Source organism: Priapulus caudatus, unplaced genomic scaffold, assembly GCF_000485595.1.
Source record: "Priapulus caudatus unplaced genomic scaffold, Priapulus_caudatus-5.0.1 Scaffold2276, whole genome shotgun sequence".
NCBI classification, from domain to species: Eukaryota; Metazoa; Priapulida; class Priapulimorpha; order Priapulimorphida; family Priapulidae; genus Priapulus; species Priapulus caudatus.
Window position 1 is genome coordinate 23346 of NW_014579337.1, and position 12242 is coordinate 35587.

Here is a 12242-nt window from a genome sequence, read left to right on the forward strand (position 1 = left end):
CGCAGCAAAATGATGGGAGTCCGCAGTCTGAAGTTCAAAACGTATTTATATTGATTATATATATATGATATATTATACTATATTATACAGCGGGCCCGGACTGGACACCTTGTGGGCCCTCGGGCCAATACCTGTGATTGGCCCCGCTAAATTAAACTTCGCAAACGCCACCGCGCCAGATGGCGCTACGCGGTCTATCGACGTTTCGGGCGTATCAGTGGGAACATCGTCAGCACTCTCGTAGTTCTGTACTAGGGCTAGTGAAGGAGCAGTGTAGGGAGCGGGAGGAGGAAGAGTTTAGCAGGATTACTAGGTAGGTGAAGTAGGAGAAGCTACGTGAAGAATGGGGCAGAAGGACAGAAGGGCGAGGAAGCGGCGTGGAGGAAGGAGGAGGGTGAGAAGCTGGCGGAGAAGGAAAGAAGCGGGAGAGAGGGAGCTTGGTGGAGGAGGAGGGGAAGAAAGAGAGACTGTGGCGAAGGGAGGGAGAGCTGTTGAGAAGGAGGAGGGGAAAACTGTGGAGAAGGAGGAAGGGGGAGGAAGCGGGAGCAAGTGAACTGTGAGAGAAGAGGAGAAGCGGAGAAGCTGCGGGCCGGACTTTGTAAACTACAAAAGAGACCTGCAGAATCAGCAGAATTCTCGGTAAGGAATACCGTGGTTGAAATTTACACCAAAATCACCCATTCAAAAAATAAGATAACAAGGAAATAAAGTACTACATGAACATTTATGCATTATTTTCATCACTCATCAATACCGCCCCGATCATATCATCATCTAATCAATCCATTTATGAATCTACATCTATATCAGTATACTGAATCAGTAAGCACCTTAGTTGTGCTGACAGCGTACGCGAATCTGTCAACAATCTCGTCCTTCTTGTCTCTACAAATTCTGCTAGCCATCTCACGCTCAATAGCTATCATCATTAGACATTCTAAACAAGTTGTTTGACTCCGAGTGATGACCGCCAGACGCCGTCTTTATAAGTTTCAGCCTTAGAGAAAAGCGCCGCTTCACACGTCACCTGAGACACGCTTAACGCTTAAAAGAAATTTGTACACGCATATTTACAAGGTCTCATACGCAGAATTGCAGAAATCGGTAAGATTGTGCAGTAATTTTGAGGCACACACGAAACAACAATTCTTGCAAACACATGGTCTTCGTCTTATTGATAGATATCAGACTCAGTAGTATTCAGCCTTCCCGTATCCGTAGCATCTCCATATGACATGTCAATGTCATCGGTAGACAATTCGCGCATCCCACCGAATCATTGGGTCGACGGTATGCCATTTTTCATACTATTGTAATTGGTGCTAGTGAGACCAACTCAGTTTTCAGGTTGGGCCAGCGTTGGGCCAGCGTGCAGCCGCTGCTTTTGGCGAGGCAGTTTGATGAGATTTCAGTCGCCAGGAGAATGCTTACTCGCCGTCCGGTCGAGTGTTGCGACCGGCTGTGTCAAGCGTGCCACAGTAATAATTTAGAAGATCTCACTCTTTGAATATATAATTTGATTTAAGCAGATTTATTATAAATTAAAATAACCAGCCTTATTATGCTGCAAATAAAAGCTGCAACTTCTACAGGATGTACATCTCATGTATCTTCAGGTGCGTGCCAGATCATTTGGGTAATAGGTGAGAGTGAGAGGCCTGAGCAGTCGGGTTGCGTTTGCAGGAGTTGAACGCCGAGCGTGAGGGGGGTGGGAATCGTGTTTCCCCCCTGTTTCCTCCACTCCCACGGTAGCGACAGCTTTTGCCATATTTATAACTTCAAATTTGTGCAATTGGCCGTTACATTACAAAGTGACTGTTTTAGATATTGTAAGATTTTTTTTGTCTGTGCCGTGAATATTTTGAGCATTTTTTTTCTGGTGCGTGAGATAATTGTAGTTCAGATATTGTCAGCGTGAGAGCGGTGAGTATGTTCGGTCAAAATGCGTGAAGTCTTCGTTTGTTGACTTGTGTCTATTTATGCCTTGTGTGAGAGTTTGGCAGCCCTGAGTACTTGCTTCCCTCGTCCCGACGCAAACTTTGAACTTTTGAAGTGTTCACCGACAGCCGCAGCGTGAATCGATTCCACGCTAATTCTCAAGGGGCTACAGCACTCGCTCCCACCTCTCGGCTTAGCTTAGTCAACTCGATGGGTAATCGGAGGTGGGCGCTAGTCCCAGTCGTATAGTGCCGTTTGTCCTGCGGAGCCATGTGTCCATTTACTGGGGCAATGGTTCACGGAACGCGAGAATTTCGGTTCAGTCTTTCTGTGCGAATTTCGGAGTGACACAGTCGTTTAGCGAACAGAGACGATTGTTGATGATAACGAAGTGAACACTGCCTTCACTATCCCAAAATGTCTGCCCTCTGTGTCCCCGACTAAAATGTTGCGGTACGGTGTTCGGGGCTGCTAGCCTATAGGATCCGTGCGAGACGCTTATGCATTCGGCCGCGACGGATCCATGCTTTCTCAGCGTTGTTGGCACACTGTCGTCGTATTGAGTGTGTGCCTGCTCTGGTGTTTTTTGGTTTGGTTGGTTTTGTTTTTGTTTGTTTTGTTGCCGTTGCTGCTTTTGGGCCGCGAAATCTGCGCGCAAGATCTGCCCGTGCTCCAGCCGCTTCTGATCAACACCTTCTTTCTGCGATACGCCTTCTCTATATCCCGTCTATCCGTTTAGCCCCGCTCTCGTTAGTTTAGCACATATGCGAAACACATTCACGGGTTCCCAAACTATCGTTGATCCCTTCGCTAAACTTAAAGTCCCTCGAGCAATGACCCGTCGTAACTTGCCTATTGAGGTTATGTAGGCCTACCCATCAAGATCAAGATCAAGATGATTATGAGCAATAACTTACTATCGGTTAGCCTGCGCGGAAAACTTGGCTTCCCAACCACTCGGCAAAGGAAGATTCTCCATTCCAGACATCTTGTACTACTACTAGGTAGGTAAAGCCTAAAAATTAACGAACAAAGAAATTCACGATCATATTGATTACAAAAACAACGCTCAGCAAAACAGCTGAGCATGACAACATTGAGTCTTGACATTGGCAACACCAACAATAACAAAAACAACGCCAACGGCAACACTGCCAACAGCAACGAATTATAACAACAATCAAATTCAAATAATAAATTCAAATTCAAATTCAAATAAAGTTTATTGCACAGATAATCGTAGGATCATACAGATAGTTACAGGCCAAATTGGCCTATAACTACGATAAAAACAAATTCTAGGCTATAAAACATCATAATACATGGTTATAATAGCGTTCACCTTTCATGCTGTGTTACGAGAGTTTTGCAAGACACCTGAAGTCTCCTGGAATTACTACTCCGGGTGTTTGTTTTGGGTGGAACGATGTTATTGCACTGCTGAGTATTTATCTAATGTGTTTGTCGGCGTTACGACTATACATACTGGCCTGGAGCGGGAAACGACGTTGTAAAAACAATAAAAAACGTTGGGGTGAGCAGAGAATATAGCGGAGTAAGAAACTCCCAGTGTTCTCACGAAAAGCAAGACAATAGCGCAGTCAATTGTGTTGGGCGAGGTTATGAGTATGTCTCTGATAAACATTTGGTTACTTGTGTGTTGTTTAATTTTTGTGTGAGTGTCGTAGGGGGGTTAAACTAAACAGCGGATTGGTGATATCAACGGTGCAAGTAGGTGTTTTTGTTGTTTGTTATTATGTTTTGTGTTAGATGACGATTTACGTTATTTTTAAACGTGCATATTTTAACGCAATATTCGTTTATATGTTTATGTTGTGGTAATATTCTTGTGCAGTGCAAGATTGATGGTAGTGCTGGTTTGTAGATGTTTCATTGTGAAAGAATTCTGGCGGGGTCTCCGCTCTCGTATATATCTATATCAATCTCTCTCATGATACCTATCCATTCATAAATTCAACAAAATGCTACTCCCTTCGTAAAGGCTACGCATAGAGCTGCAAATTTCAGGACACATACGCTAATATATTTGTTGATTTTTATTTTATAGCCTTGCCTTTTGTATGTGTCAACGGGAAATCTGGGCATCTTCATCCCACATCACATTCACTCACATCAATCACATTTCACAATCACATCACATTCACATCACATCACATCACAGTAGGCCGTCTGCATGCATCATGATTACTCGTCCGGATCACGAAATGTTGCCTCCCTCCCTAAGGATTTAGCTAAAACTACGGCCCTAGATGGATGGATGGATGGATGGATGGTTGGATGGATGGATGGATGGATGAATGGATTGATGAATGGATGGATGGATGGATGGATGGATGGATGGATGATTGATGGATGGATGAATGGATGGATGGGTGGATGGATGGATGGATGGATGGATTGATGAATGGATTGATGGATTGATGGATGGATGGACGGACGGACGGTTGGATGGATGGATGGATGGATGGATGGATGTATGTATGCATTGGTGGATGGATGAATATGAGATAAAGGATACACAGTAACAGATCTAGTATGATTCACGCCGGAAGCGGCAGATGTATAATTGGGTCACATAAAGTCCTAACAACGGACACGTCAGCTAGGCAATGTTCGCGAATCAAAGACTTGTATTGGATTTTGAGATAGTCTAAGTGTCCTCCGCAGAATCCATTTGCGAGAAAACTATCGACCGCTAATAGAGCCATTTATTAACACACGCTTTCATGATCTAAACACGTTCCGATGCGATACGTTTGGAACGTTAGGTATTATAATATGCCGCAATAAAGGCGACGAAAGAGAGAGATCCGCATACGTTCGCCTCGGCGTAACCGGCGGTAGCAAAATCGATAATGCGCATGCGCGGTTTACGGATCTCGCCATTTTCATTTTCGCCTGTTTTGGTGGTGGGTGTACATGTTGTCACTTCCAGCGACATAACCGTGCGGAAAACTCGTCAAAATGACGACGAACGTGGGGATGGAGCAGCTCATCCCCTTGGTGAACAAGCTGCAAGATGCATTCACTCATCTCGGAGTGTCTATGTCGCTGGACCTTCCACAAATCGCCGTGGTCGGTAGTCAGAGTGCTGGCAAAAGCTCCGTGCTTGAGAACTTCGTAGGAAAGTACGTTTCATTCAAATCTCGCTCTCTCTCTCTGCTTTTGCTAATAGGTGCATGTGGTGTCATGTCAACACTTCCACGTAGTACGCCTGCTGTTTTGATAAACCGATTCCTTCCTTTGTTGCCTAAACATGAACCGTGTTCGTTCATTTTGCGTTGTGGTTTATTAATAATAATTTTAATATTAATAATGCCAATATTTCGAATCGGTTTGCACACTGTGTTATGCTGCGTTTACACTTTACACTATCGATTTTTGTCAGCAAATCGTAGCGATTTCAAGTGCATTCCAACTTGCCCCCAACTGAACCAAAGGCAATCCAAAAAAATCCAATGGGGTGGCCAAAAGCCGAAACAAAGCCCCCAAGTGGAAAAAAAAAAACGGCCCCAACCCCAACCCAAAAAAAACCAAATTCACCCCAATTGTGTTGGAATGCACTTGAAATCGGTACGATTTGCTGACAAAAATTGATAGAGTAAACGCAGCATTAGTAATACATCATAGCAATATTACATCGACATCCTTACATATATGTAAGGATGTCGATGTAATATATGTAATTCAGGTTGTGCGTATCACTATCAATCAGATGGCATAGCTCAACAGTCTGCACGAAAAACTTCCACCCTCATTGGCCCAGCGGGCCTGTAGAAACGTATAATTCACTGGCCCACACTAGGTTTTACAGGCCCGAATCAATGATCATCGTATTATGAAAAGAGAAACCGAACCGGACCAGAAACCGGAAGTTGTTGCGACTTCAGCGGCGACAATCACGCATGGTGTTGACTAGTTACTTCCCCTACTTAAGATCGGGAATATGATGCCCTATCGCTAAATATCGGTAAATTTTCATACAAAATATCGGGAATTTCGTTAAATTCTCAGCCTGATCATCACATAAAGAAGCTGAAATATCATTAATATACCATTTACTCCATTTTTTTCTACTGGCCCATCGGGCTTGTTCATTTACCAGTTTCATTGGCCCCACGGAAAATTTACTGGCCTCGTATACCGGGCCAGTGGTTAATTTCGCAGACTGGCTCAATAGTATTTAGTGTAAGTTGTTTGTTCGTCAGGGTATTAGCATGTTAACAGGAACACCAACGCATTTAACCGTATGACTATGTTAGTATAATGTGGAGGTGTGGCAGCATTCGCATGTGTGTCCCTGGTCACTATTCTTACCGATCGTCTTCTGTTTGAGGTTGGTATGGACAGACAGACCTGCACCTCTGCATTGCTAGAGTGCAGAGGGTTTGTGGCTACTTTAAACCCTTGGCTTTTAATACTAGGTACTATCCTACACCCCACTGATACAAATACAAGGACATGACTAGTCAACGTGTTGCCATCCAACAGGATATTGTTTGACAAAAACCACACTAGATGGCAGTGCTACTGTTCACGGTCTTCCTTGCTTTGGCTTACATTCTGCATTTATGTTTTTGCTAATATTATGCTAAATACAAGTTCTTTTTAATCCTCATTAAACGAAGCAATCATCCCTCGGATTATGTCATGTCCCTATGGGTTTTGGCGTAACACAGAGCTTTGCCGTGAGCAATGCTGTCACTGTGCATGGGTGTCGTATATACATGCATTATCACTCAGTGCAAGTAACTATTAGTATTAGTGCATCACGTGATAAATCGTTGAAATTCCATTGGATAACGTCGCAGGTACTATGAAACAATAGTGCCCGCCTGAGTGGGCACTATTGCTTGAGCGACGCATTGTTATTCATGTTATTGCATTTATGCATTGTTATATGCATTGTTCGAATTCAATTTCCCCTACCTGTAGCAGTTTTCCTGAGTCATCGACAGGTGGCGAGACCAGCGTTGTTATCAGTCAGACGACAACAACATGGAGCGCTTCAGATTTTTTTATTCACTTCATATTTGCCGAGTAGATAAGTCATGTGATGCACTAAAAACATTAATGCTTGTTGTTGGGGGCACTATGCTCTCATAGTGGGCTCATAGTGCCCCCAACAACAAGCATTAATGTTTTTAGTGCATCACATGACTTTGCATTTGCAATCTACTTGGCAAATATGAAGTAAATAAGACAAAGTTTCTTAAACGAACAATTTCAATTTGTATTAAACTGTCTACGTCACGAATTTCTAGCACCAGCAAGTAGTATATTTGTGTGTTATTTGTACAAAATAAAATGTATGAAAATACAATTAGTGTTTCTGTTTACTTTTCATGCTTATATACCTTCTTTATACTCCCTAATATATTTATATATAGATTATTAATCTATTATTATTCACTCCTGATTTTATCATGCAGCACAGTAATTATACTGATATTTCCCTGAAGAGTATATATGTGTAAAATACTACACGTTATAATTTATACCTATGACGGACAAACTGTAACGTTACTAACTATGTTTTTGTTGTGTTGTTTAAAAATAAATAGACTACTCATTAAATGTGCTATGCTAAAACACAAGTCAGTAAGCAAGAAATGACAGGAGAAATACTGCTTGATCTAACTTTGCCCTGTTTGAGGAAACTTTTCAATCAAAGATGAGCCCTTTTTTTCCATGTCCATTTTCCGTAACATTACTAACCGGAATTAAAGTTCCCACTACAACTCAAAGGAAAGCCTAAATGTTTTTTATTTCACATACATGTAGAAGGTCTAGACTAAAAGTATTGTTGGTATTATTAATGAGATTGAACACACATACATTTTCATTTTACAGGCCAGAAACATCTATAATATTAATAACCTTTAAAACTTAACGTTACTAACTGTGGAATTGCCTACTAGTTACTAGCACGTTAGAAACTCATACTAGTTTAAAAACCGAACTAGCAGTGCCATCGTAATCAATAAACTTGCATAAAATCATCAACGAAAGGACTAATCGATATGTTTGCATTATATATTAATGTTATGCATTTTCTTTTGCATTCATGCACCGCGCATAGAAATTGTGCGGAACTTGGCTGAGTGTAGACGTGGAGATTGTGTGTTTGGGTTTGGTGGTCCGGGATGGGATCGAACGGTTCGTCAGGCTGGAAGTGACGAATTTAGTTCGCAAATTCATTTCATTCGATTAAAGCTATACGAGCCAGGTTATGTTGCCGGATTTTAACGCGCAAGAAAAATTATAACAAATACACACAAAAAGTGCGCTAACCGAATCTATTTTTATAAGGCATACGAAGCCACTAAATTTACGTAGTTGAATTCCTCGTGTGGCAGATTCCCATAAGGCCAAAACAAAATATAGGTGTGGTTACGGTTTCCCGACTGACCCTAAACATTTTATTGTCAATTTTCTTTAGTCAAAAAAATAAAAATAAAATAAAAAAATGAATTGGACAGTTCCTGCTTCAAACGGCACAACGCACATCCTTCGGACATGGTTCGTAAATAAAATATTTCGAGAAAATAAAATGTTTCCCCTACCTACCTACCCTATTTTTCCCCGGCATGTAACGGTAACCACACATATATTTTGATTTGGCCTAACCGTACTTACTGTTCTTTATGATCTCGCAGCTGAGTGTGACCTTTGCTCTCTCTCTCTCTCTCTCTCTCTCTCTCTCTCTCTCTCTCTCTCTCTCTCCTATTTCTCTCTCTCTCTCTAGTATATTTGTGTGTTATTTGTACAAAATAAAATGTATGAAAATACAATTAGTGTTTCTGTTTACTTTTCATGCTTATATACCTTCTTTATACTCCCTAATTTGCCGGTGCATTCGATGTAACAAAACGCTCGACACAAACACAACAAACCGAAACTCTTGCGTGGCGCCCAGACGCAGGAGATTCGTGACGTGAACACAATGCGTTATAATAACAATACGTCGCGCAAGCAATAGTGTGAGCGGGCACTATTGCTTCATAGTACCTGCGACGTTATCCAATGGAATTTCAACGATTTATCACGTGATGCACTAATATATAAATAGTTGCTTTCCTCAATGTGCAGTGTTATGTCGGTTATGGACATGGTATGGCATCATATTTGGTTTAATATGGGTAGGCTGCGATGTTACATTGTTCACAGACACGTGATATCGCCGTGGTTACAGGCTTAGTGTTATATCACATTGGTTCAGGCAGCGTGTGATATCACATTGTCATTGGTTACAGGCAGCGTATGGTATCACATTGTTTACAGGCAGGTAGTGATATCGCCATGGTTACAGGCATGGTGTTATATCACATTATTTACAGACAGGTTGTGGTATAACCATGGTTCCAGGTTGGTACTAATATCACATTGGTTACTGACAACTTACATGCTGGATGTACATGTATATATATTAGATTGCTGGATTTACAGGAAGTAGCCACAAGTGGTTACAATATCCGTAAACTACCACTAGTGCAAGTGCAAACCAGCCTATTTGGCAAACTAGTGGTTTTTTTGGTACGAGTGCAGCAATCTCCTGTGTCTTACCCCCAAAAAACGTGGTCAGTAGAGGTTCAAGTGCACGGCAAATTTGCTGAAAATTGGCCAAATGATGGCAGCGGTGACTGCTCCCCTCCCCCATCCCCATTCCCACGCTACCTTCTGTCTCTGGGAAACAGATGTTAGCACAGAGAGCAGACGCCATTCACGTTTCAAGGCGATGAGTTTACGACGGCGGCCCGCAGAGCGGTTTTCGACTCCTTGGCATTTCCGCGATTTGTTTTCTCTCTCTCCGCCGATCGCGAGACATTGCTGCGTCATTGTTGCCCCGTCCGCTTCTTAGAACCCGGGTTCGAATCTCTATCGGGCGCATGTTCTATTTCGAATTTGGGAGGTAGTGTTTGTGCTTGCAAACAGGCAGACGGTTTTCCGTGTAGCAACAGTAGTCCGATATCCCCGTAACAAGCTATCTGATTTTCCTTTTTTCGGTGCTTCTGTAACGACTAGGCGACTTTTTTCTTGCTGCAAGAAAAGGTTTAGGAGCGGTTGTTCAAAACGACAGCTGCCTAGGCTGTCGTCGGCAATTAATTTTCCATTCGTTAGTTTTGTTGTCTATCCGCACAACCTAATCAAAGTCACAAATTGATAGTTAGACCAAAACCGGATCATAATCTTGGCTTCAAGTTAGGTAAATGATCCAGAATCAGCTGGCTTTTTATCATTAAGATGTTGTGTCTGAGCCTTCTTAAATGAATGGTCAGTGTCTGTGTGTGGTCCGCAGCCATGGCCTTGGAAGCTAATGCTAGAGAACCAATCGGTATTTACTCGCTGGTAGATTCGATCCCTGACTGATGTGCCATTCACTACCATTATCTAGTATGCTCAGGTTGAACCACGACGTACGTGTGTGTGCTCACATCTCTAGAAGCAATGCGGCAATCAAGGCCCAGTATTACGGACCGGTGTTGACCCGAAACGTAGAAAATGTCGAATTTTATTGTTATTGTAGACTATCTACAGTGTGGTACGGTACGGTATGGTTTGGTTTGGTATGTTTTGTACTTTCTACAGATTTCGTCTCGAGGTTAATTGAAGGAGGTATAGAAATAATTCATATAATCATCGTAGTCTCTGTCTGTAAAACTTAACATTTACAGTCGAGATGTGCGACTTCACGTGTTTGATCCTGTAACAATCATGCATTCAATCCTTTGTTCGTTCGTTCGTTTGTTCGTTCGTTCTCTGATTCTCTCGTTCGTTCGTTCGTTCCCTCGTTTGATCCTCTGTTCGTTCATTCGTTTGTTCGTTCGTTCGTTCCCGCGTTCGATCCTCTGTTCGCTCATTTGTTTGTTCGTTCGTTCGTTTCCTCGTTCGATCCTCTGTTCGTTCATTCGTTCGTTTGTTCTCTCGTACGTTCGACCACGAGCCCTGACATCGATTGCATGCAAATCGCCGCCGTGAATCTTAATTAGTCAGCTTCATTAGTGTGAGAGGGTGGAGGGGAATGGAGAAAGGGGGAGAGGAATGAGGGAGGGGAGGGGGAGGGGGCTGCATACAATGCCGCATACCTTCACTCGCGCGCGCGCACACACCTTTGATCTATGCCCGACCCGCAGCCGCGCATTCGATCGCAGCTCCGCAGTCGATCTCGCCAGCTGTGACCTCCGCAAACTCGCAAGGTCGTCGTCGTGTCGAAGATAACGAGAATAATATATATATATGTCTATAGATATATAGATATGTATATATATTATATGTTTATATGTGTATTATAGCTTGCGAGTTTGTCTGAAACCATTCGGGATTTGCTCGTGGATGGCACTCGCTGGACTTCGCTAATGGCGTGTGTGTGTGTCGTACACAATAAATCGCTTGTTCTCGCTTCTGGATTCGTGCATGGTGACGGGGGTACTCCCTCCCTCCTGCTCTTCCTCCTCCTCCTGCTCCTCTTTGTCATCCTCCTCTTCCTTCTCCTCCTCCTCCTCATCCTCTTCGTCCTGCTCATCCTCCTCATCCTCCTCATCCTCCTCGTCCTCCTCGTCCTGCTCCTCCTCCTTTTTCTCTTCCTCCTCCTCTTGCTCTTCCTCCTATTCGTCATCATCATCCTCCTCCTCCTCTTCCTCCTCATTCTCCACCCACTGCTCCACCTCCTCTTCCTCCTCTTGCCCCTCATGCTCTCCCTCCTGCTCCTGCTCCTGCTCCTCCTCCTCCTCCTCCTCCTCCTCGTCCTCCTCCTCTTCCTCCCTTGCTGCACTCGGTACGGCCTAGAAAAACTGGTTGGGTCCAGCGGCGGGCAGGAGGGGGAGGCCCGCCCACTGTAGCATTCCCAGGGCCGCATGGGGGAGGCCCGCCCACTGTAGCATTGCCAGGGCCGCAGGGGGGAGGCCCGCCCATTGTAGCATTGCCAGGGCCCGTTGGTAGAGCGCTATCTGAAATATTGATTGCCTATATCGAACCGGGAGCCAGCGAGAGCAGATTTTCAACTGATTCTGAGAGAGAGCCGAGCGTGGAATAGCCTAGCTGGCTTGTCGTTGTGTATGGAAGAGAGTGCTCTTCCTTCTATTCCAGGCGGCTGCCACAAGCTCATTTAGATGATACAGTGCCCATGCATTTTGCATCGGCTACACGCGCGCGTGCACCGCATTTATGACTTGCTCTCGGGGGGAATGAATGAGAGTAAGAGGGGAGGGAGAGTGAGAGAGAGAGAAAGAGAGAGAGAGAATGTGAGTGAGAGAGAGAGAAAGAGAGAGAGAGCGAGAGAGAGC

General features: G+C 43.7%; 2 protein-coding genes across 2 annotated transcripts in view; one reads left to right on the top strand and one right to left on the bottom strand.

Moving 5' to 3' along the window:
* Nucleotides 1-2954, bottom strand: part of LOC106818489 (transcriptional coactivator YAP1-like) — a 9531-nt gene extending 6577 nt beyond the window's left edge. Inside the window, exon 1 of the mRNA XM_014823188.1 lies at nt 2856-2954. Within this exon, the coding sequence (XP_014678674.1) occupies nt 2856-2926 (71 nt within the window). The 5' untranslated portion in view covers nt 2927-2954. The remainder of the gene's footprint in view (nt 1-2855) is intronic.
* Nucleotides 2955-4764: 1810 nt separating this feature from the next.
* The window catches only part of LOC106818487 (dynamin-1-like), a gene marked incomplete at its 3' end in the record, with an annotated part of 8746 nt that continues 1268 nt past the window's right edge, over nt 4765-12242 (top strand). Inside the window, 1 exon segment of the mRNA XM_014823187.1 lies at nt 4765-5087. Coding sequence (XP_014678673.1) covers nt 4924-5087 — 164 coding nt within the window.